Source organism: Hirundo rustica, chromosome 3 (genome assembly GCF_015227805.2).
Source record: "Hirundo rustica isolate bHirRus1 chromosome 3, bHirRus1.pri.v3, whole genome shotgun sequence".
In the NCBI taxonomy this organism is placed as follows: Eukaryota; Metazoa; Chordata; class Aves; order Passeriformes; family Hirundinidae; genus Hirundo; species Hirundo rustica.
The window spans coordinates 11923875-11949055 of NC_053452.1; the positions used below are offsets into that span (position 1 = coordinate 11923875).

At 42.5% G+C, this 25181-nt stretch overlaps 1 protein-coding gene across 2 annotated transcripts in view; it reads left to right on the plus strand.

Annotated features, from left to right (window-relative positions):
• Positions 1 to 1051: 1051 nt before the first annotated feature.
• The window catches only part of PSME4 (proteasome activator subunit 4), a 47393-nt gene continuing 23263 nt past the window's right edge, over positions 1052 to 25181 (plus strand). The window contains exons 1-18 of one of the 2 annotated variants that reach the window (XM_040057877.1): positions 1052 to 1276; positions 7962 to 8102; positions 8592 to 8708; positions 10220 to 10279; positions 13084 to 13128; positions 13793 to 13942; positions 14631 to 14694; positions 16868 to 16942; positions 17058 to 17180; positions 17590 to 17682; positions 18636 to 18901; positions 20377 to 20563; positions 21222 to 21311; positions 22266 to 22330; positions 22431 to 22581; positions 23711 to 23809; positions 24175 to 24244; positions 24661 to 24728. In XM_040057877.1, coding sequence (XP_039913811.1) covers positions 1104 to 1276; positions 7962 to 8102; positions 8592 to 8708; positions 10220 to 10279; positions 13084 to 13128; positions 13793 to 13942; positions 14631 to 14694; positions 16868 to 16942; positions 17058 to 17180; positions 17590 to 17682; positions 18636 to 18901; positions 20377 to 20563; positions 21222 to 21311; positions 22266 to 22330; positions 22431 to 22581; positions 23711 to 23809; positions 24175 to 24244; positions 24661 to 24728 — 2037 coding nt within the window. In that variant the 5' untranslated portion in view covers positions 1052 to 1103. The remainder of the gene's footprint in view (positions 1277 to 7961; positions 8103 to 8591; positions 8709 to 10219; positions 10280 to 13083; positions 13129 to 13792; positions 13943 to 14630; positions 14695 to 16867; positions 16943 to 17057; positions 17181 to 17589; positions 17683 to 18635; positions 18902 to 20376; positions 20564 to 21221; positions 21312 to 22265; positions 22331 to 22430; positions 22582 to 23710; positions 23810 to 24174; positions 24245 to 24660; positions 24729 to 25181) is intronic. The other variant, XM_040057878.2, reaches the window with a different exon arrangement.

Below are 25181 nucleotides of genomic sequence, written 5' to 3' on the forward strand. Positions count from 1 at the left end.
CTAGGAATGGAAGGGTATTTCAGAAGGATGGGACACTAAACAAATTCCTGGTGCTTCCTTTATTAAGAATACAGGTCTAAGAGAATGAAGAAAGTAGGTGATGTAAGTGCACTCCTCAGGAAGATGCCATGATGCCTTTGCCTGTCATACTTAGGTTTTCTATGGCATTTCTCCTTCCCCGTCGTTTTCCAGAATTTAGTTAGCTTTTTTTTTTTTTTTTTAATTATAAGCAGAGCTAGTTTGAGCATAAATATCAGAAAACAGGATTTGCCCTTGTCAGTAGCTCTAAATCTTATCAGTTTGCAGCTGTTGTATGGCCACGATGTAACTCTTGAGGATAAATTCAATTATATTAGGACAGCTGGAGATAACAGCTATCAGTGCTGTTATCACATATCCCTCAGCAGTTTATCCCACGCCCACGGCCCGCGGGCGAGCTCTGCGCTCCTGACTAGCGTTATTATTTCAAATAAGCCTCTTAGGCAGCCGCGCAATCTGCTACCAAACTCCAGGGCTAATTACAGCACCACCGAATCAATTAGGTGGGCAAAGACCTCGGAGATGATCATCGAGTCCAGCCTGTGGCCCGACACCTCCGTGTCGGCCAGACCGCGGCACTGAGGGTCCGCTCTGTCCCTGCCCCGCTCCAGGGATGGCGACTGCCCCGTTATCTCCAGCACCCGCCCCATCCCCACCTCACACCGAGTGTTTCTGAGCGACAACCAACGCTTGACTCCCTCCCGATGAGAGAAGCCGGCGGGGGAGTGCTTTCGCTCCGAATTACGCTTCTAGGTGGAGGCAGCTTTCGGAGAAGGGCCTTTTAAAAAACCATAAAGCCGCAGAGGGCGAACCCTGAACTCGGGCCGGCCACCGCGGCCTTTCCGCCCCCTGCCCGTGGCGGTACCCAAGGGGACACGCAGGGCCAGCGCCGTGGCCGGCCCCGGCAGAGCCCCGGCCCCGCGGCCCCCGCCCGGCCCGGGCCGACCCCGTGCCCGCGGAGCGCCCGGAGCCGCCCCGGGCCCGCCTTCCGCCGGAAGTGAGCGGCGCGGAGCCGGGCGGGGCGCGGCGGCCGCGGTCACCGGTCCTCCCCGGGCAGCGCCGACATGGCCCGGCCGCCGCAGAAGGAGATCGTCTATAACAAGCTGCTGCCCTATGGCGAGCGCCTGGAGGCAGAGGCCGCCCGCTTCCTGGAGCACATCAAGGGCAACCTGGCCCGCGCCGTGCAGCTGCAGGAGCTCTGGCCCGGCGGGCTCTTCTGGACCAGGAAGCTCTCGACGTGAGTGTCGGGGCGGGACGGGGAACGGGGCCTCGGGCTGCGAGCGGCGCGTCAGTCCCTCGCCTTGCCTTGCCGAGCCGAGCCGAGCCGTGCCCGCCAGGAGCGCCTCCCGCATAACGGAACCGCTGGCGCCCGGCCGGGCCGGGGCTCCCGGCCGCTGTCCCGTCCGTGCCTTACACAAGGCCAGCGCTTCCACATCGGAAACGGGGACAAAGCTGGCTCCGGCCGCAGGAGCTCGCCTGCCACCTCTGAAACTTGCGAATTCTACGAGTTAAGCGCTTGTGCATCTAATTCGTGCTTTTATTTTTAATACATGTATACTTTTTAATGCCTGTTTGGCCACCTGTTTCACCTCTCCCCTTCTTAAGCAAGTTGTGGTTGATACAATCTCCGTGTAACTTCTGCTATAGGGACACGAAGTCTTTCTCAACACAGGCAATTTGTTGGGTCAGTGTTGGCAGGATTAAATTCTGGCTTAAAACTGTGTAAACACCGCCGGTGCCCTTGATATCTTGGCTGTACTCTTGCGTGGGGTAGTTTATGCTGATGTTGGCCGTGCTGTGTAAGCTGGCGTGGTGGTTGTCATACAGATAAAAATTTCGTAGTGATTTCATAGATAGCACTGAGTACTACATAGGTTTCTTCTCGTGAATTTTACGAAGTACACTTGACCCTATTTTATTCGGGTCACTCTGGCACTGGATATGGCATCATATGACAGTGAGTTCCGTAGCTTCAATCAGTAAATTCTGTGGACGTTTGTCATGTTTGTTGCTGAACGCCGTGCCTTCACAGTGTTTCCTGTGTGCCAAAAACAACAAGGTATGTGTGTTTTGAACCGACCGTTTTGAAACTTTCACTTACTTACAACTTCTCTCCTTTCATAAGTCCTCTTTTTATAATATCAATTGAGAATTTAATATACATGTATCAGTCGAAGCCTGTTAGATACGACTGTATCGGAATGTAAGCGTCTTTCTGGTTCCCAAGAGGCAGTCTTAGATAGAATTACGGTGGTGGTTGCAAAATGACTCACATGTTTGTGTTATGTGACAGTTTGAACCTGCTTGGAACCAGTTCAACACTGCTTCCCTTCCCACCCCCCTCAACCATCTGCTAACTCATGCTGGTTTCAGCGGTACCTGTTGCCTATACCTGTAGTGGAACTTCCTTTTTGCCATCGAGTTGAAGTAAACTTAGGAGTCCCTACTGTGAGAAAGACGAGGTTTAGCTGAACAAGCACAGCAATTAATTCAAAGTGTGCCTCCCTGTTACTCACTCTGTAAATAGCAATTGCTGTTACCACTTCAGGCTCCAGGGCAGTGAATTTGGCCTGTTGGGAACCACTGCTGTGCTGCTTTATGAATCACAGAAAGGTCAGCAGGCTCCAATTTGTGGTTTTCCACCTACACTTTGAAGTTTGAATTCGTTGTGAGTGTTTGCAGCTTGTCTGATGCCTGTTAGTACCGAGATTTTCTTTGTGGGATTTTAGATACAGGGAGGCTCTGAGTGTGTTTGGAGTGGGCAGAGAAGGAAACAGTGGGCTTGGTGTAAAAAATAAGCTGGTGTAGTTAATGTTAGAGATGTGCTGCTGCTCGGTTTGACATGACAAAGTACTTCTAGGGATAAAAGGCTGAGAGAATCTGGATTGTTCAGCCTGGAAAAGGGAAGGCCCGGGGCAATCTAATTGTGGCCTTCCAGTACCTGAAGGGAGCAGACAAAAAGATGGAGACGGACTATTTGTAAGGGCCTGGAGTGCCAGGACAAGGGGGAACGGCTTCAAACGGCCAGAGGGCAGGGTTAGATAGGATATTGGGAAGGAATTGTTCCCTGTGAGGGTGGGGAGGCCCTGGCAGAGGCTGTCCAGAGAAGCTGTGGCTGCCCCATCCCTGGAAGTGTCCAAGGCCAGGCTGGATGAGGCTTGGAGCAACCTGGGATAGTAGAAGGTGTCCTTACCCGTGGCAGGGCGTGGCTCTGCATGGGCTTTAAGGTCCTTCCCACCCAAACCATTCTATCATTCTGTGAAATACTGTAGCGAAAGTTCAGATGTAGATAGATAAAACATTTCCAGCTCTGTGGTGTTCGTGACAATAAAATGCAATTTCTATTGTCTCTTGACAGTCAGGGACTCATCTCCAAATTCACTTGCTCCCTTTTTCCCATCTGAAAAAAGATAAACTTAATAAAAAGAAAATGCTCAGAATCTTCATAATGGCATGATGGCTGCTTAGGTTTGTTGCCAATGTCTGAATTGCAAAGACCAGAATTTTTGCAGTATTCTGTGAAATAATTTATGTCTATTTATTGTACAAATACAAATGTTAATACAAACTGGGATATGTGTACATACGAATGAGCAAAGCAAACAGTGGCATGCAGATGATACACCTGCATAGTTAAACCTCCTCAGCTTTTTACAACTCTATACCACAGGAGAGAATGAAAGTGAAACTAAGATTTATTTTTTTTTTTTTAAATTAAAAATTTGAGTACTCATTCATGGTGACAGCTGAATTGTGTATTTTTATACCCCACACAGCTAGAACCATGACTTGCACATACTTATCTTCAGACCAGATGTTTCAGCTGTCTGATGTCACAAACTGAATGGGGGGGGACAGAAAAGAGGCAGAATAGGACTTTATCCGACATAATGTCTGTAAGCTAATTTGAATAATTCTTTCATGGGTCATTTTCTGTGGTGACACCTGGTTCTTTTGGGATGTGTGTGTGGACTGTGGTGAGAGAACTTCCTCTCCTGTGAGGAGAGTAACTTCTGATTTGATGAGGCTTCTGAATCAAGTAAAACTTGCCCCAAAGAGTGGCAGTTAAATCTGCAATAATTGCTCCAAGATTCCTCCAGCTTTGTCTGGTAAAAGCTTGTAAAATACTAACCAGTTGTGAAAGCAGAAGAGTGAATCTCGGCTTGCCACAGCATGTGTGGGAAAAGCAGGTTACATCAAAATCATTTGCTTAACTGGTCTTGCTCCATAATTTTTTATGGTCTTTAGGTCAGCAGTATACATTGTTTCAACTTCTCCCTCTTTCATGATTTATAGATTCATCTAAAAATTAAAAAAAAAACCCTAAACATAGTCAATACACGAACGTATTAATATAATGTGGACATTTTGTGGTTACTGTGCATGGAGTTAACTCTGCAGCCAGGCAAATGCACACAAATGCCTTTCTGTGCTTTCTGCTCCAGCAGTCAGGGGTGTGGGAAGATGAAGGACTCAATTGCTGTCCCTGGCAATGTTATTTTATGTTCTTGTCAGGTGTAGACTTATAAAATGACATTCAGCTGTCTTGCTGTAAGGTGTGGAAAAAAGGCAGCTCAACTGTTTGGAAGGAGAATGACAGGACACAAAGTTAAAGTGAGGGTGGAAGTGTCTCGGTGGGACTTTGCCAATTATTTTAATCACTATTGCATAAAAGTCACGTTTGACATCTTTCTCTCATCTTTATCAGGGAAACAGAAGCTTTCTTTGGCTGCGTGAGGGATGTGTGTGCTGTGTACATGTACATGTGATTTAAGTAGTCCTGCTGAGCGTGATTCATTGCTTTTCACATCATTTGTCAAAAACTGAGCTTTAAACCAGTCATGATCCTGTCCTGTGTGTTAGGAAGTGCAGTTGGAGAGCCAGGAATTTAGGAGAGTGTGCTGTTCAGCTTCTGGAGGAGAGGTAATTTTTAACCGTAGCAGAGCAGCCAACTTTCTAGGGCAGCTTAGGATGGCCGCATGATATGATAGTACACTTCCTAAAAATAGGCCTATTGTACTTGTGGAGGGAGAGGTTGGATACCCAGCACTCTGAGATTGGGGAATTGGCTTTATATTTGGGGTAATTTTTTTGTAATCTCCAGAGACCCTGTGCTCTGTACAGAAAAGCTTGAGTTGGAAACAGAATTTTCATTTCTTGATCATGTTTTTTTATGTTGTGTGGGTGTGTTTTATTTGTTGGGTTTTGGTTTTTTTTCCCATGTAGCTGAACAATGAAGGATAGTAATTTTATCATTTTTGCAGGATAAGAACTCTTAAAACCTCAAAGGAATCAAAAAGGCAGTGGATTTAAGATTCCAGGTATCATCACAATGTAGTATTATCTGCTTTCAGAAGTCTTATCTTTTATTTTGCAACAATTTAGTTCTACAATTATAATAACCGAATTATCCTGAAGAGACACCGTTTCTGTGATGAACTTTATCTGTCTGATTAGCCCCAGGACATCCTTCAGGGTTCATGAAGTTCTGCTTATGTTCTTTTATTTAGTAACGGTGATATTTCATCCCTTCTGAAGGAATATCCTGAAAATATTGCAGTTCTCAGATTTTTTGTGTTTTATCTTGAGGAAAAGGCCGAGCACCCCTTTCTAGAAGTATTTCTTTTCTGCCACTGCCTTAATGCTCAGCTGGATTAATACAAATAATTGACCCCTTTCAGCTCTGCCTCCCTCCTCCATAAAGAAGCTGTAAAATATGGGAGCAATTTGGCATCAAGTCCTGCTGCTTGGGCATAGTAACATCTTTGTGTTCAGCATGTTTCCGTGTACTTTACTCCTTTCTTAATTAAACAGCATTTTGTGTAGCAGAGCTGTTGTTAGCAAATGTCACGAAGGAGAACCAGCCAAACATTTTATTTTCAGTTATATATAGCAATGCTGGCAGATAAATTGGATCTTGTCTTGATTTGAAAAGACAGGTATCTGCTGTGGAGAGGCGAGCCTCTCTAGGAATGGGGAATTCCAATCCCTTCCCTCTGTGTTATTATGATTTGGAAGATTTAAAAAAAAAACTTTTCAGTCAGAGATATGGGAAAAGGAGTAACAGTCCTTTACTAGTAAATATAGCAGGACAGACAAACAACAACAGCAATAATAATAAACAGAACCAAGAACCCCGAGGGGCTTTGTCTCACAAGTCCCGGGCAGTCTGATCTCTCGGGACCCCGAGAGCACCAAGCCGAAACGCTGGAAACTTGGGGCTGATGGCTGGAAACGGTGGGGTGTCCCGGCAGGCAGGAGGGGTGTCCCGGCAGGCAGGAGGGGTGTCCCGGCAGGCAGGAGGGGTGTCCCCGGCAGGCAGGAGGGGTGTCCCCGGCAGGCAAGGAGGGGTGTCCCCGGCAGGCAGGAGGGGTGTCCCCGGCAGGCAGGAGGGGTGTCCCCGGCAGGCAGGAGGGGTGTCCCGGCAGGCAGGAGGGGTGTCCCGGCAGGCAGGAGGGGTGTCCCGGCAGGCAGGAGGGGTGTCCCGGCAGACAAAGTGAGCAGTGCTGGAGAAGCCACGGCGGCTGGACCCGGCTGACCCAGATCCAGCAGGGCAGGCGAAGAGCTCTGAGCTCCCGGGCGCTCCGGCAGACGAAATGGACCGGACCCCTCCGCCAACCGTGGAATTCACGCCGCTAGCCGCCGCTCGACCATCCTCCTCCCGGAAAACCGAGCAGCCAAAAAAACCCCCGCCCTCAGCTCCCGGGAGGCTTTCCCCTCGCTCCCCCTAAACTAAGTGATCCACTTCTTTGTACGGGGCGAGCACTCTTTTAAGCATCAGTATTTAGACTCCTAGCAACTTATGGGGGGAAAAATTCCACAGGAAAATTTAACCCCCAGCAGGTCTCTGTGTTTCTTTGTAGTTAAAAGTTATTTTCCAGGCTTCTGCAGTTTCTTTTTTGGTTGGGTTTTTTTTTGTTTGGTTGGTTGGTTGGTTTTTTTGGTTTGGGGTTTTTGTTTGTCTTTGGTTTTTTGTTTTTGTAATCATACATGTTTCACCCATTTTTCTTTCCCTGAGGATTCTTTTTGCGTGTCTTTTTTAGGCATGTGAAAAGTGTAGGTGTTCAGCTCTTGGTGGTGTAATTCTGTAGGTAGGAAGTGTCTCTGGCCAATCCGGATTATTTAGGTTCCTGTGGTGGAAAAGTGGGTTATCCTGTATTTTGTTTGTTTCCTTCTGTGTTTAAAGTAAAGTACAACTTGTTGAAATGAACACTAGTGAAAACACTGCCCATCAAATGTAAACATTCCCCCTTGAACTTGACAGGAAAAGGGAGTGGAAAGCAGCTTTCTTATGAATCTTTAAGAATATTTAGACCAGTAATAAAAAGGGAAGTTGCCTCCCAGTGAGCAGTAATTTACAGTTGTGCCACACCTAAAGTGCTCTACTGGCACCTTATATAGCCTTATATAAGTATTCTGCACCAGTAAAACCTTATATAGGTTTTGCTGGTGCAGAATATCTTTCAAGACTTGAAACTTTTCTTTTTTTCAATCTTAGGTTAAAACCAGCAAACGCTTCTTCTGGAGTGAGTCTGAGGGATCTGCCCTTGCTGAAGGTAGTGGGACACACCACTAGGCAAAGCTCAGTGTCTAAATCAATTGTTCATCCTTACTGGAAGCTGTTGGATTTGGGCTTGGCTTCATACTTTTTGGGTTGTTTTTTTAGCTTCTGGATTGTGTCCTGTCCGTGAGGTTAGAGTGTTTGTAGAATCTTAGAGGGTTGTGAATTTTATTTGGTCATTCTTTTTCTTCCTGCAATTGCGGTTGTAAATCTTCCTTTGGTGTGTGTCTTCAGGTTCTTACTTGTTGGACCGGAGAACGAAGCTTTAGTTTTGTTTCACTAAACAGCAAATCTGGCTCAGTTCTTGGATAAAATGGGGTGTTTTAAAATATTGCTGATTCCCCTTGTGTTTCGTTTGCAGATACATCCGACTATATGGGAGAAAATTCAGCAGGGAGGATCACGTGCTGTTTATCAAACTACTGTATGAGTTGGTGACAATTCCAAAGCTGGAAATCAGCATGATGCAAGGATTTGCACGCCTTCTGATCAACCTGTTAAAGTGAGTAGAGATTTCTGCTGACTTTGGAAACTTTGAGAACAGTTGATCTCTTGCTCAATGTTGTACCTTTCATGTGGCAGAGTTCTTACGGGTTACTTAACTTATCCGCCCTGTACAGTACTGGTGGTTAAAGGGCTCTCTTTAATGTGCAAACGCCATTCCAAGCTTTAGGAGTGGGACTGAAAGTGGAAGAATGCCAGTTTTCCCCCATCAGGAAAACCAAACAGCTCATAGAGCCAAGAATTAAGGCTGAATCTCATCTAAGGAGAAGGTGAAAACTGGCTCATGACTCAATAATGTATATTTCACTTAGTCAGGAAAAATCTTGGCAGTGTCACTTGTGCTGAAGGCTGCCAGAGGCCAGCCTGGTCCTGCCTGGCCTTCCTGCAGTTTGTGCCAAATTGGGAACGGAGATGGGGGTATTCTAATGTGCAGTGTGTCCATGTCAGTGTTGAATCCTGAAGTGCTTGGTGTTTTATTTCCCATTAGGAAAAAGGAACTGCTTTCCAGGGATGATTTAGAGTTACCATGGCGACCGCTCTTTGAAATGTTGGAAAGGATATTGTACTCCAAAACAGAACATCTGGGATTAAATTGGTTTCCCAAGTAAGTTCACATTTTAAAACACTCGATGTGACTCGATTAGTACCTGCTTTAAAGCACTTTGTAATGTGCTTTTAATATCTGGAATTTGATACAAGGGAATTATTCTGTTTCTGTTTTCGGGAGGCACCTTTCAATAATTGCATGCACAGCGACACTGAATCATGTGTCTCCTTCTGCCTGTGGCTTGTGTTTGTCATGCTGTTTCTTTCTTTATGAATGTGATTAATTTTTAAATACATTGAAACAGAGGTCTTGCTCAATTTATTTTTGAGTGATAACCCACAGCTAAATAAATTTGGTGCGAAATATTTCACAGTATCATTGTGGCTTAACCCCAGCTGGCAGCTAAGCCCCACATGCTGCCCTTCCTGGTGGGACTGGGGAGAGAACTGGAAGGGTAAAAGTAGAAAACTTGTGGGTTGTGGCTAAAGATGGATAATAATGTGAAGAAAATTAACTTACCCCGGCCAAAACCAGCACAAGTACTAAGCTTAAATGTATGCTGTTCACTTCTATAACACAAAAGTTGTAAAGCTGTGGGGGAAAAGATAAAAAAGGTATTGTCATTCAATATTTGTCCTGTAATCATTCCCAGGATCTGGAATCCAAATATAAATCAGTCTGCACTCCAAGAAAAGTGAATTATTTTCTATAGGAAAATGATGTATTTACTTGAAGTGATGCCATGATAGAGAGAAATAATTTCTTTTCTCCAGTGAAGAATTTTAGACATGTTCTGCTGATTTTAAAAATGAAAGCTTGTTTTCATTGGTTTTTCTTCACTGTCAATCCTTCTCCATTTGTCAGATTTTCAGACTTAAAATTTTCATAATTATCCCAGTCAGAGAAGGTCCTGCTCTATAAATTACACACTATAAAAGATAGCACATGGATAATGCATTATCTTTGGTTGAATTGAAACTTTATGTTAAGAAATGCAGGTGAAAGTGTTTCATTTGTTCTTAAAAGAATAATTTTCTGAATGATACCGAAGCACTGCCACTGATTCCTGAGGGGAAAATCCTGTTGCTGATAAGGAACATGAACAGGAAATATATGGAACAATTCAGGCTGAATTTCTCTTGTGGCTGTGTACCTGAAAAAAATCAGTTTGCTAATTTGAATTATTTTGGTAATTGTAGGTAAAATGTGAAAGAGCAAAGCCTTTCTAGGTTTATTTTATTTTTTTTTATTTTTGTACCTGCACACCTGGCTCCGGAGGGATGGTGTTGAGTAACTGTTCACTGTGTAGTGGGGAGGGAAGTTTTCCAGGAGAATAAAGGAGGTTAAGCCGGAGGGAAGATTTCTGTTGTGATGATCTGACTGAAGCGTTCAGCTTTTATTAACTTTATTCCATGTCAGACTCTCCATGCAGTGCGATTGCTTCTCATACAGTGCTCATCCTTTTTTGAGGGGAATCTTTTTGGTGGAAATCAAGGTTTTAAAAGCTGATTTGTAGATGTTTAATTTATCTCCTGTTTTAATTGAATTTTATTTTTGTTTACATTCAGTTCATATCAACCAGGCTGGTCTTCACCTAAAACATTTGTGCTTAATGTATTACATAGGTGGTAAGAATGATTTTTTTTTTTTTTTTTTGGTTGAGCTCTGGCCAATGTCCCTTCTGCATGTTCTGTTGGACTGTAACACTGTCACACAGATGGAATTCTCTGCATAAATAATAGTATTTGGAAGGCCAATGTTAACCTGACACCACTGGTTATGAGAATGTCGCACTGGATGTAAGCCTTGCTAATTGGGGACCCAGGCAGAGTGTGTGGAGTGGCTCTTGAGGCTCTGTTCTCACTAATTTCACCAGCAAATATATTTCAGGGGTTTAAATGAGAGCTTAATTTTCCATTGGAGTAATTGTTGTGATTGTGGATAAAATCAGCATTGGAGCAGGAGCACCTTACAGAGTGAAGGTACCTTCCTCTTAAATCCGATGAAATTGTGGAAAGTGCTTTAGCAGTGAGGTAATGGCTTCTGGAGAATCCACCCAGCAACAACCTTGGGGCTGTGAAGAGATTCCGTGTCAAGAGTTCACTGGGAATTTTTGTAGGGAAAGAGTCTCAGGAGTTTTGGTGTATGATAGATGCAGAAGACTGGTGGAAGTGGCAGTGGGATTGCAGTGGGGTTTTGCTTTGTTTGATTTTTTTTTTTTTTTTTTTTTTAGAAATAAGGGCTTAGTTGTACTAATCCAGTGAGGGATGGCTCACTCTAGATGGAAGATCACTAAAATAATTTGTGAAACTGTAGCTGGTTGCTCTTTCCATTGTCTAAATTTAAGTGGTGGAGTGTCCACTTCAGGATTAGACTTTACCTTCGGGCCTTCTCCTGAAAAACTGAATTTTTTCTTACTGCTTTTTGATAATGTAATAGTCAGCTCTCTCATTTTATGCGCTAGTAATTTTAACTAAAATGTGTTTCTCTCTGTAAATGCAGGGGGGGAAAAAAACCCAACAATTTGCAAATCAGTATCATCATACCCTTTCCTAAAGAAGAAATTAATCCTGTAGTGCTAAAAAAAGATAACAGTGGTAGGTGTTAAGTGGTGCTGGGTGTTCTTTAATGTATCTCCCCAGCTGCATTGTCCTGTCTTTTCTTCGAGTCCCCTAATGGGAATATTCCAGGATGTCTCCTGTAGCTGGGCTGTTCTTGAACACTCTCTTGAATGGAAGTCCCTTGGGTATAAAATTGTCTTGCTGTTGCTTTTTGTTTTCTGCCTTCCTAAATTTGTAATCAAAAGAGAGGAGACAACATCCCAATCTTTCTCCTTTGCTCTCTCACAATGACAGGCGCTGAGATCTGACTAAAACCCCCTTAATTTAAAAAATTTGTTGATCTCTGGCCTCAGTGTTTGTTAAAATTCCTGTCCTTCAGGTTTTCCTGTGAGAGCTGACTTGAGTGGAGTGATAGTGTGGGGAGAGCTTGTTTGTTTTTGTCACCCAAACATTTATCATGTGAATTTTTAATGCTCTTAAGGAATGTGCTGGTTCATGCTTTATTTATCTGCTCTTGGAACAACTGTTATCTTTTTTTCTAACTCCTTCAAGGACAATATTCCTGAGCTTCCTGCAGAGTTTGGTGGTTTTTTTGTTTCATGACTGCTTGGCCTTTCCACGTTTTAGAGTCAGTCAGCTTGAAATTTTCTTTCTGGGAGAGGTCCTGAGTTGCATTTGTCACTGTTGCATAAAATGTGCATAATTTTGCATCTTCTAGGGCACAGTTTGACTGAAGCAGTGCTCTGAGGCCTGAGTGGGCTTTTGCTGGCTTGTGTTGAGTGTTGAAGGGATTTGGTGATTTATCCATTTTTTTTTATTTCTCCTGACTGTAAACTCCTGGGATGAGTTTACTTTGTGTAGGATTGGAGAGACAATAGTACATGTTCAGTATTTGTGTGTCTCAAAATTAATTTACCTTGGTAAAATTCTAAAGGTGATACATTTGCATCATCTTTTTCTGAGCAGAAAAGCATTGTTTAACATGCATTTGGGATGATGAATGAAAGGGTGCAATATTTCTGTTTCTAGAGAAAGCATATCTAAAATACGTAAGGATTTGTTCTGCCAGAACTTTTTCTTTTTTTTTTTCAGGGAAGGTTTTTGGGTAAAAGTGCAAGTTAGTCTTGAGGTGGTTGTGTAATACATGGAAGGTTTAAAGAACGTGACAATTTCCTAGCTTTGTGCTTGCAGTTGGTTGATCACTCTGTGCTACCCTTCCCTTTTATTCTTTGAGTTTATTCTGAGATTTAGTCTTTTTAAAGGTTTGATGGCATCCTGTGACAATAGGTGACAATAGGTGTTGAAATGATTTCCAAATAAGTGTTCTTGCTGTGGATGAAATCACTTTTAAAATCAGCTGTTGCTTGGGAGGGACTCCAATGAAATAACCCTTTGATTTGCAGACAATTCATTTCTTCTTAAAACCACTGGACAAAGCTCAAAACCACATTGAAAAGGACAAATGTGGCGTTAGAAGCCTAAAAACAACAAATTGCCTTTATTTATCTTACAAATATTTATGAATTGCACAAACCCATTTTCCTAAGTTTTCATCTCCCCCAGAAGTCACTTTGCTGGTTGTTCGTGGACAAAATGCAGGATGTCACTTCCATGAAATGATAGTAATTCTTCATTTAAATTCAAGAAATACCGGAGTAGTATATAAAAAATAGGACCAGAAGTTGAGCAGAGCAATTTTAATAGTTACAGTTGGAGAAGGCAATTAGCTAATGCATGTTCAAAGAAGACATCTAATTGCATCAATATTATCTTAAGCTCTGGAGGGAAAGGTCAGCAAATGGCTGTTTATTTTATGCTGTCTCTGAAACTTAGTAATATATTATTCCTAACATTTCCTTTTCTCATTTCAGTGCTGTTGAAAGTGTTCTGAAAACACTCGTGAAGAGCTGCAGACCGTAAGTGTTTGTTTTATAATTTTTTTTTTTTTTTTTTGTATCTTTAGTATTAATTTAGGAAGGAGGGGAAAAGTGTTTAGAAGACCCCACTTTGCCTGTCATTGCTTGGCTACTGTTTACAAGTTTGGGGTGGAGGGTAGAGATTTTTGTGGGGTTTCTTTTTCCTTTTTAACAGCCTTTGTTGCAATAATTCTGGTGTATAAAAAATGTATCTAATGTGCATTTTAAATACTGCATTGCATGTATACTTAGTGTGTTTTAAAAGAAATGAAACCACCAGTGTTCCTGTAATGTTTCTATAAATGATCCTTGTGCCTGATGTGATTTTTTTTTTTTATATTGCATCAAAAGTGAGTAATAGCTGTTTGATTTGGACCGGCCTTTACAGTGAAATGGTTTTGCATTGTACAGATTCTTCTCTGGTTCAACAAGATAAGAATCTTTTTAATTGGTGCTCTTAAAATGATGCACCACAATGTCCTTGATTTACCTCTGTTTTGTGAAGGTTTTGGAGGTGAGGGCTCCCTGCCTATGGTCCCTGGACACATGGTTTTACTCTAAAGCAAACATTTATGACAAATTACTAGCTAGCTTTCAATATGCTTAAAAAGAGCCCAGCTTTAAAGCCAAGTCTGTGTATATTCACTGGTTGCCTTGTTTTCAGGTATTTCCCAGAAGATGCCACTGCAGAGATGCTGGATGAGTGGAGGCCTTTGATGTGTCCCTTTGATGTGACCATGCAGAAGGCCATTACCTACTTCGAGCTCTTCCTGCCCACCACCCTTCCTCCTGAACTTCACCACAAGGGTTTCAAGTAGGTGTCACTGAGGAGTGCTCTGTTCCAAATGCAAGGAACCATCTTTTACTGATTTGAAGTCACTGGTGGCTTTCAGCAGCATTTTTGGCAGGAGTTCAAGACAGGAAAAAAGGTCAACCTGCCTCTTTGTAACCTGCAGGAATCTTAGTCCCTCTTCCCTACTAAGCAAAGTACACAGCAAATCAAACTAAATTGAATTTAATGGAGTTTGTAAAGGTGCATTGAAGTCAGGGACTGGTGTGGAAGGTGTGCATCCGTGGCCTCAGGGGAATTCAGAGAGGGAGCTGATGGTACTTGTGACCCCTGATCAAAAGGGACAAATTTCACAGCACAAGGCAGAGTGAGATGAAGTGCCATTTGTTTTTATCTGGTTTACCTGTGTTGGGATGGCAGAGCTGAGGTAGATAAGGAAACTCCTGGAGAGACAGATGTGTGAAAGGGGGCCCAAAAAAGAGTCAGAGGAGACATAAAGAAAAAAAACCAAGGACTAAAAGTCAGACTTGGGAATATGCTGTGAGCAGCAAATTGATAAAAGCGATGATCCCTGTTCTTGCTGAATGAATTTAGGGACAGGTGAATCCCTGCAACCAGCCGGCAAAGTGAGGGATAAATATTCAGTGAAAGAGCTGCTTTCTCAATGTTAGAAATAAAAATGTAAAAATATTTTGCCTCTGTTTTCTTTCAGGCTTTGGTTTGATGAATTTATAGGCCTTTGGGTTTCAGTTCAAAATCTTCCCCAGTGGGAAGGGGTAAGTATTTTGCTTTTCACCTGCACTGAGAGAAATCCTCATTTAAATATTCCTACAATGTGCTTCCAAGAAATTGAAGCCAAACAGTGATATAAATGGATTTTTTCCCTTCTGCTTTAACTAGTACAAGAAAGCAGAGACAATAATTTCATTATTGTTAGCGAGCAATTACTGTCTAAATAAATGAGACTGCAGTTGTGCTTGGTGAACATTGTCTAATGGCCAGTTCAGGCAGCTTTTCATTCCAGCCTTGGGTGTGCTGGCATTTTCCAGACTGCCTGCTAATACTTTGAATTATGCAAAGTACAGTTGTGATTTCTAGAAATTACACTTCTGTCCTGTCTTTTAATACATCTTGGGTGGTCGCTGATTTTGAGTGGTGACATTTTGCCTTCACTACAATGAGCTTCTGTTGACTTTGAGATGCAATAAAGAGCCTGTACTCCCCTTGGCAAAAAATTCCCTTGGGCTGTAACTTGCAAGGCACATAGTCTGCAGTGTACTGTGTGCCCCTACTGCTTGTCTCGTGAGGAGATCCAAAGCTGGGAAATGAAAACCTCCCTCTGGAGGCAGCCCCTGCAGCAGCTCAGGTGCTGCTGGCGTCAGCTGAGCTGTGCCTTGGCTCTGCTGCAGTGAAACTTGGCCTATCCCCAGTTTTTTTCCCTGCTCAGTGTGAACATAAGCTCATTGGCCATCTGGCTCTTTTTACTAATCTCCTGCCTGGATACACAAGGAGAACTTCTCTGTGTCTGAGGAGAAAGCTGATTCCCAAGTCGCTGTGGGTCTTCCTGTCTTCTGTCCCAAATCCAGGGAGGCAGCCTTGGGAGCAGCACTTGGCAGTTGTCCAGATTCAAACACTGGTGATGCCAAAGCTGGTTTTGTGATTCTGTGTTCACTTTTGCGTTTTTCTGATAGTTTCCCCCCCTGCAAAAAAATCATAATTCTGTCTATTCCTTCTGACAGAACTGTGACAGCCTGCACTTGAATATCATGATTTAGTTTGTTTCTGTCAAACTGTGTAACAAACAATCATCAGCATTCTTTCACAAGTTGTCTCTGATATTTTTTTTTCGCTCTTCCACTGTATTCTGACGGTTTGTTTGCTTTTTTCCCAAAGCTTTCACTTTTTGTTTGCCTTTCTGTCATGTCCACTTCCTAAAGTCGGGTTCATTCCATCAGGCTGGGATGCAGATAATTAGACACACGGGTTCTGACTCTGCAATCCAGTTTAAGCCTCTGTATGCTGCAAGCTTTTCCTCAGCTTGCTTTGGCAGGAGTTAGACTTGATGTTTGAAGGGGAGCTGCGGAATCAATTCCTTGTGTGCATAGTAAGGATTTTTTTCTGTGGGCATTTCCTCATACCAAATGAAAAAGGCAGATCATTAAAGAAAATGTAACCCTTGTCTTCAGGCTGTGTCTGATGTCCTGAGTTGAACTTGGGGGTTTTCCAAAGCTGTCACGTCCTTCAGCCTGAGAGGTGACCTGCTCCTCTGTGCTATGTGTCTTGGATTTAGGCATGATTATTTAAGGCCCTTCCTTTTGACTTTGTCATTGCTTCAAAATACTGATAGAAGCACCAAGAACCTGGCAGGTCTTTCCTGATACAGAGAACCTCCTAAAAGTGGGTGATGTGCTTTTCATCATCAGGATACAAGAGTGAGGCTTCATCTCCTTTTTTTTTTTTCCAATCCTGATAACTGTTTTTCCTGAGGACATCTTCCAGTTCTCTTTTGGACTCCTCCTGGGGCTGTCTTCTGGTGATGGAGTGTCTAATTCTTCATGGGCAGTCACAGACTGCCCTCCCAGCTGACAGCTGATGCCTGTGACCTTTACAAGCCACTGATGGGTTTAAACCAAAGCACACAAATGTGACAGCCAGCAGCACACACTGAGTAGGATGGATCCTGCAGGAACTAATTGTCCTAAACAGCTAAATATTGGGAAAAGTTAGATGGATGAGTTGATGGAATTTTCTTCCATGTCTCTATATAAATGCTATTTTAGGCCAGTGAAACATGTCTTGGTGGTTCTGATGGAATGAAATCTCCCTTCCCATGTGCTTTTCATGCCATGGGTAGCTTTTATCTTGTGTATAGGATGTAGCTGGAGGGCTTTGCATCTTTTATCCTCAATATATTCTAATCAATGTTCCCTTTTTTCTGGTTGTTTTCAGCATCTAGTCAATCTTTTTGCTCGCTTGGCCACTGACAACATTGGGTACATAGACTGGGATCCATATGTACCAAAGGTAACAGTGCTCATTTCATGATATCCCTTACTTATCTTGCTTGGTGGGTTTGTTTTTTTAAAACACCTTTGGATTAGAAAATTAATTTATTAATGTTTGTTTTTCTTCCTGTCAGATTTTTACTAGGATTTTGAGGAGTTTAAATCTGCCAGTGGGAAGCAATCAGGTGGTTGTTCCAAGATTCCTAACAAATGCTTACGATGTAGGACATGCAGTCATGTGGATCACAGCCATGATGGTGAGTAACTACTTCATAAAATGAAACAAAAGTGAATGTAAAGCTTTAAATACATATTTAAGATGAATATTTGCTCTGCTGAGCTCACTGCAGAAGTGTGGTTTAGGGCTTTTTTGCCCAAATTATATTGTCAAGTCCATCGTTCCACTGTCAGTGTGGTATGGGGCTGGAAAGGTTTGTGTCACAGCTGCTGCCTGTGGCATTTGGGAAAGGAGCAGGCACCTGTTTTAGTGTGATCTCGGCAGATGGGATGGAGACAATTTGCTGTCACTACTGAGCTGAGGATGGAGTGTGATTTGCTGCTTTGAGGTCTTGCTGTGGGTAGAACACATCTGTGCCTCGTGCTGCTGTTTACCTGTTCATTTTATCTTGGTCTGCATGATAAAATTCTGTGGTTGATTTGTTTCAGGGTGGACCAAGTAAGCTGGTGCAGAAGCACTTGTCTGGCTTGTTCAATGGCATTGCCTCTTTTTACCATCCCTCAAATAACGGGCGCTGGCTGGTGAGTCAAGTGGTTTGGGTGGCAAGACAAGAATTTGGCCGGGATTTCAACCTGTCAGCCCTGTGTGGTCCAGATTGCCTGTTGATGTGTGGTGCCTAGAGCCTTGGATTATCAAGATCCACGATTGCACTATCATTCAAACCATAGTCCTATTCTCATGTCACTGCGGAGGTCCAAAACAAGACATCTGATTCAGATATAGCCAGGAAAAAGAAGTCAGCACTTGAAATGAGGCTGACACACACCATAAGTATTACCTGTGTGATGTGGCTCTTTTCTTACTGACCTACTGCCTCCAAGTTACAAAAATCTAGGATGGGCCTTGGGGCAGCTTGGCCTAGTGGAGGATGTCCCTGCCCGTGGCAGGGGCTTGGAACTGCCTGAGCTTTGAGGTCCCTTCCAATCCAAACCATTCTGTGATTCTATTAAAGAAAGCAAAAAGGATTTTTAATACATTGTCTAGTTTGAAACACTTTTTTTGGATGGTGTAACTAGAGGAATCTTCTGTTAAAGAATGTGAGAACCTCTCTGTGATAGCTGGTGGAAAATAGAGATTAAAACAGCAAGGCTGGTCACAGCAGTGCCAAGGGAGCTTGTTCTTGAGCAGGGTGTTCTCTTACATGTGAATGTGCAGAGAATGCTCCCAAAGATGTCCTAATTACGTAAATAATCTTGATTCTTGAGTGTATCATTTTATGTGATTTTCGTGACTCATTAAATCATAAGGCACAGTTCTGGCAGCACAATTACTGATTGTAATTGTGGGAACTTCATTTGGGGAAATTCAGTTTAACAACAAATTGTGAGCATTATATTTTAGAGCTCTACTGGGTGTTTCTTTATTGTGGTTGTATAACTCCAACACCTTGCCTTACTCATTTTTTGTTGTGCCCCGGGCAGCTCAGGTTGTGCTGCTGCCAAGCCACTGACCAGCATTTCTGGTCTGTTCCCAGAACAAACTGATGAAGCTGCTCCAGAGGCTGCCCAGTGGTGTGGTGAGGAGGCTGCACCGCGAGCGCTACAAGAAGGTGACCTGGTTAACTCCTGTCCCTGAGAGCCACAAACTCACGGACCAGGATGTGACAGACTTCGTGCAGTGCATCATCCAGCCTGTTCTCCTGGCAATGTTCAGCAAAACTGGGAGCCTGGAGGCTGCCCAAGCCCTGCAGAACCTTGCACTGATGCGTCCTGAATTAGTAATTCCACCTGTACTTGAGAAGTAAGTTTCGGAGGAACGTTGCAACATCCGTGTGCCCTTCCAAAGAAATAAATAGGAAAAGCAGTCATATTAAATAATACATTAATTGCTTGCTCTGAGTGAGTGCCTGCAGTGAGAGGAGGTGCTGATACATCCTCCTGAGCAATCACCTGGGTCAGAATGGGAGCAAGGGAGAACTCGATTTTTTTAATTCAATTTGTTTTGTTGTTTTGTTTTGTTGTTTTTTTTTAACACCTGGCAAGTGGCATAGTTCTGGGAGCTGTTGACAGCTTGTGTGCTGTGACAGGGTAGGCAGTCCTCAGGTGGCTTGCATTTCTGGGAGCATTTTGTATCAAATAGTGGGTGGATCAGTTGGAAAAGCAACTTTGCATCCTTTATTCATAAGCCACCTGGTAGGTTCCAGATACACGGGATGATTGTGTAGCAGTAAGGATATATTTTATATTTCTGTTTGGTTCAGAGCGTGTTACAGGTTGTTTAAAATCACTGGCATTGCTGACTTTGTGATTGCCAGACCATGTGCCCCGGTGAAATACTTGGTTTGTACTATTTCTAATGCCTTGGTGCCTGAAATTCCCAAAGGAAAATGGTGCTCTTTCCTGCTCCACTGAAAGCTTTCCTCCTGGCTGCCATCTGTGTTCCCTATGCAGCCCTTTGTACTTTAGGAAAACAGCAGAGCAGTGCGTTTGCTTGAAGAGCCCTTCCCCTGTTCCGCACCTCCTTGACTCAGCTGTTTGTAAAAACTCAATAAATCCACACTTCCCCAAAACGTCCCAAGCCCAGCAGTGATGGGTAGGGCTGCCCTTTCGGTTCTGAGAGCAGACCCAACGTCTGCTCTGTAGTTCAAACTATCCCTGGAATGTTTGGCTTGGCTGCAGTTCCAGATTTTTTAGGTGAGCTGTGCTCTGGGTGATGTAGGGCAGGGGTTGCACTGTGACTCCTGTCTGAACTGGAGGCTGTTGGTAATGACAGGAAGTGTTGTTATGTAGTTTGCTTAAAAAGTGTTAAGTGTTTTTAAAAAGAAAATGAAAAATCACAGTAATTTCCCAGGTTTTGATAAAGTGGTCTGGACTTTAATGTAACATGAAGTCAGAGGTCCCCTCTCTGTTTAGAAGCAACCAAGGCACGCTTTCATGTTTGCCACAAGAACCTTAGAGCTGGCATTGCCTCCGAGTCCAAACAGGGAAATCATGGTAGCTTTGGATGCTGCAGCACAGGCAGCTCTTAATTCCTGTGCTGCAGCTGTTCAGAAGTTCTTTAATCCTGAACTGGTGGTGGATAGCACTGATCCAATTGAAGGAACATTGTAACATAACAATATTAAATCTTTTGGAAAATGAATGAGAAAACAGTTTTGGAAACATTAAATCTATTTTGTCTCTAATGCAGAAAATACCATGTGCAGTCCACTTCTATTTTCTTTGAAGGCTTTAGAAATATTACTGTTGCCAATCTGACTGCCTCCCATTTTGCAGAACATACCCTGCACTTGAGACCCTGACAGAGCCTCATCAGCTCACAGCCACGCTGAGCTGTGTCATTGGAGTAGCTCGGAGCCTGGTGTCTGGGGGGAAGTGGTTTCCCGAGGGTCCCACGCACATGCTGCCTCTGCTGATGAGAGCCTTGCCTGGGGTGGACCCAAACGACTTCAGCAAGTGCATGGTGAGTGTACAAATACTGCCTTTTTTTAGAAGATAACCAGCCAACCAACTAATATTATAATTTATATAGAAATATTTTTAGATTTTTCTGAAAGCATGTAACTCCTGTGTCCAGAATTTATCAGCCTTTTTTCTTTTGAACAATTTTATTCCTAGAAATTCAATATTACAAGTCTCTTTGGCTCATTTAACAGTGCAAAGTGGTTGTGATAAGCATTGTACTGACTCTTTGGGCTGTTCTGAAATACAAGATTAAATAGCTTCTCCACAGCTACTAGCAAATACTCCTAGTCTTTTAAGATCAAAAGGAAGCCCTTTATCACTGGGTTTTCATTATATTACTATAAGAGTCCATGTTTTCAGAAAGTCATATTAATTGACTTACAACAAAGTAAATATTGGGGATTTGTAGCTTTAAAGTTCAGCACAGAATAACGAGTAAGGTTAAAATTGAGACTATTTTTACAGTGCTGTCTATTAAGTTTTATATATTAAATCTGAAATAGCTGTTGAAGTTTTCAGGTGGAAGAATTGAGCTCTGGATTTTTTTTGATTGCTTTTAGTATAATTTTCTTGAGATCCTGTACCTTAAGTGTAAAAGCTTTTTAATGTGTAGATACGATAACACTCATTAAAGAGCTGCTTGTACCTCTCAACAGATTACATTCCAGTTCATTGCAACATTTTCTACTCTGGTGCCTTTAGTAGATTGTTCTTCTGTATTGCAAGAAAGAGATGATCTTTCAGAGGTAAGAGTGCTGGGTTGGTGTAAAAACAAATCTGTAACTTGGTTTTCAATTTAATTTCTAGCAGTGTATGCAAAGATAGGAATCCTCTTTGTTTCTATCAGTGGGGCTGATACCAGTGTGCAAATAGGCTTTAGCAATGGCTCTTAGTCACAGCTTGTTGTAGAGAATGTTAAGTTCAGGCAATTTAATGTTTTTATGTCAAAACTAAATTGCTCTGGGCCCTGTGTGGTGTCATTTGACTTGGAGCTTTCCCTGCCTTGATGAGGATGTTGGACCCTGTAGTTATTTTAAATAGTGCATTAGATTTTTTTTTTCTTTATTTTTTGGGGCTGTTTACTTCCTGAAGAAACCCTTGCTCCTCTTTAAAGTCCTGCTTCCCTTCCCTGATTGAGATTCTATTGCTTTCTGTCCAGATACTTGTTAATCTCTTCCAGTCAAGAGACAGTAATGGCATTAGACAGTGAGTCGTATCCCCCTTAGCACCACACCTGTTTGCTCCTGGGACACTTTGTAGCTCAGGGAGCTGCAGGTTGCCCAAATTAAAAGGTGAATTTCATTGCTCCAGAGCTGCATTTTCAGAAATAAAGAGGAGTTTGTTCAGTGAATATTTAATGTAAATCTCTGCCAGGAGAGCAGGTCTGGCAGCACCCTTGGCATTTGCTGACCTCCTGCTGCGAAGGAAGATCAGTGGTGAGGCCAAAGGTTGTATCCATGGAGGCAGACCTGATTTCATCAGAAAGGTTATTTGGGTACACATCCAGGCCAGGAAGTTGGGATAGGACAGTGTCTGGAGCACGTAATGACTCTTTCATGGAGCACTTGAGCCTGTATGGTGGGAAATGCACTGAAGGGTGTTCTCACTTGGACGTTGGAAGTAGTTAATAATGTAGGAAATAAACTTCGTCTCCTTAATAAAAGCCAACCTTGTGTGTTTCCTTTGTTGGAAAACTGTAGGTGGAGAGAGAATTATGCTCAGCATCTGCTGAATTTGAGGATTTTGTGCTGCAGTTTATGGATAGGTGAGTGAACTAAGGATAGAGGAAAGCTTGGCATGAAGAACTTTATAAAACTTTCCAGTTTCAGTTACTAACCCTGCACTTACTGGGTTTATTTGTGTAGGTGTTTTGGACTTATAGAGAGCAGCACATTAGAACAAACCAGAGAGGAGACTGAAACAGAGAAAATGACTCATTTGGAGAGTCTGGTGGAATTGGGCCTCTCCTCTACTTTCAGTACAATCCTTACCCAGTGTTCAAAGGATATCTTTAAGGTATGTAGAACATGTGCTTTTCATCTCTTTTAGGAAACTTAATTTTGGGTCGACAACAACTAGTGCATTCAAATTCTTCCTTTTGTGAATGTGAACTCCCACATTTAACCGAGGAAAGGGCTGAGGGGACAGCTTGAATTCATGTCAGTTTGGTTCATGATTTTATTTACATCCCTACTCTCCTGCGGAGCGATGATAAACACAAGAAGAAATCATTCCAACAGTTTATTTTATCCCTGTATCAGTTTAGGTTGTGGATTTTCATATCTTGATAATACTGACCCACCCAAGCTCTTGTTTCTTTCCTCTCCCCCTCTTTGCTGCTTCTCCAACTGGGCCAAAGAGGCTGTTCAAGGAGCTGTGTGATTAATGGGATCAGAAAAATTACCTGGATTAAAATAACTCAGAGGGAGAGGGTGGAGAATCCAGGTTATTACAGGACAGGTTTTTTCCCTGGAGTTTGGGTTACCATATTTCTGTTTAAATAAATATACGCTTGGAGATGCCAGGTTTTGTACATTTTGAACATTGGTGCTTGGGTATGATTTTTGTTTGGAATCTTTTGGTAAATGCAAGTCTTAAGTTAATTCTTCATTGTCATTAAGTATTTAATTTGTCTTTTTCCTGTTTGTCCATTATTAAAGTATTCATAGGATCTACATTTTATATAGCTGAGCCAGCCTTGCAAGGTGTTGGGTGGAAATAACCTGCTTTAAAACTACTTAAATAGTTGCTACTTAATTCCCTATTAATTTGTTAACTAAGGGATGTCTTGGCTTTCCTTCACTGTGCACTGTGACACGTGGAATAAGTTTTTCTGTCATCAGCCTTTGACTTATTCCTGGAAAATATTTTCTGTGTAATTTTTGAGAATCACCCTAAACTTGTATTAGTCATCAAGAGTTATCCACCTCCTCTCTTCCCAAAGAGAACATTTCAGGCTTTCCACAGAGCTGCTTTCTCTGTCTCTCTATCCTGGTTTTTTTTCTGTGTGAATTGTGGGTTTCTGGTTTAAAAGAACAGAGGGTTGTGTAGACATAGTGCCGTCTGTGTAACATCAAACATTTTGGGATACCTAATTTGTTTTTTCTTTAAGAAGCAACCTCCATCTTTTTGTCCTCATTTTTAGGTTGCCTTGGAGAAGGTTTTTAACTTTGCTGTTTCAAATATATTTGAGACAAGAGTTGCTGGTCGAATGGTTGCCGATATGTGCCGAGCTGCAGTAAAAGTGAGAGAAAATCCTCTTAACTTCACTCCCTCTGTGAAAAAGAAAATAGCTAATGCTGCTGCTGTTTCCTGTGTAATATCTATATTTTTTTTCTTGTCAATACAGGTGGCTCTTGATATTACGTCTTCTAAAATTGGCTGGTTGCATATAGCAATATTTCAGGATATATATTCAGCAATAATTTATGCAGTATTTATCTTGCACATGTTAAATTTAGGTTTTATTGACTGAAAATCATGAAGTCAGGCTGACTGTGGTTTGAATTAGAGTTGGGATGCAGTCTAGCCTTGATGTTCATCCATGTGTGTGCTGAATTCCCTCAGACATTTTGTTTTAAAATGAACTTTTTGTGGTGCTGTTTGCAGTGCCGCCCCGAGGAGTCCTTGAAGCTTTTTGTACCACATTGCTGCAACGTCATAACTCACCTCACAGGCAGTAAGTTTCCAACATTTTCAGTGTTACTGGCTTGCTTTTGGGTTGATTTTTGTTAGTCATGAAAAGAATATCTAAAACTTCCGGGTGTTTTCCACAAGTTAATTTCAGCCAGTGGACAAATCCATTATTCTCTCTAAAAAACCCTGAAATGACAATTGTATAATTTCAAGGCCAAAATCTGTCAGGTTGCAAGACCACAATTCCTTATAAAAGTGGCAGTTTGAAATGTCTCCAGACATTCCTCAATTTCAGGATGGTACATTGGCTAAAGTGACTTCCAGGTGGACACGGGTGCAGTGTCAGTTGGAGGGTTCAGAGTTAGATTTTGGGGTGGAAGCATCTGGATTCTGATGCAACTTGTTTGGAAACCTTGGCTGCAGTGTGGTGACAGGAGTGCTTATCCCTTGTTCCTCTAGATGATGATGTATTACATGATGAAGAACTAGATAAGGAGCTGCTCTGGAATCTTCAGCTTTTATCAGAGGTATTCCCAGCAAACATTCTTCTCATGCTTGTGTGTCACTGAATCCTGCTTAATGTCCCTGAAAGGAGAAAAAAACCAAAAACTTCTACTGAAGCAATGTAAATGTTGTATGAATGGCACTGGAGAGCTTCTGCTTTTTACCTAACTTTGAATGCAACATGAGTGGCTGTTGTTTGAAGGAAATAAACACAGCCTTGCATGTGGAGTGAATTAAAGCAGTTACTGGGGGGGGTGAAAGAGGAGGGATCAATGCAGGGAGAAACCTAAGAAGCTTTTGGCAAATAGAAATATTTTTAAATTAATTTAAGAAAATACAGGAGTATTTCTAGAAAATTCAAGACGGGGTCAAGCTGGCATCATTGAAACTTTTCCAGCAGCTTGTGGAAGTATCAGTTCACGTGCAAATTCAGTGTGAGCTGGAGAGTGGAGCCTGGTGCAGCTGGACTGAGCAGT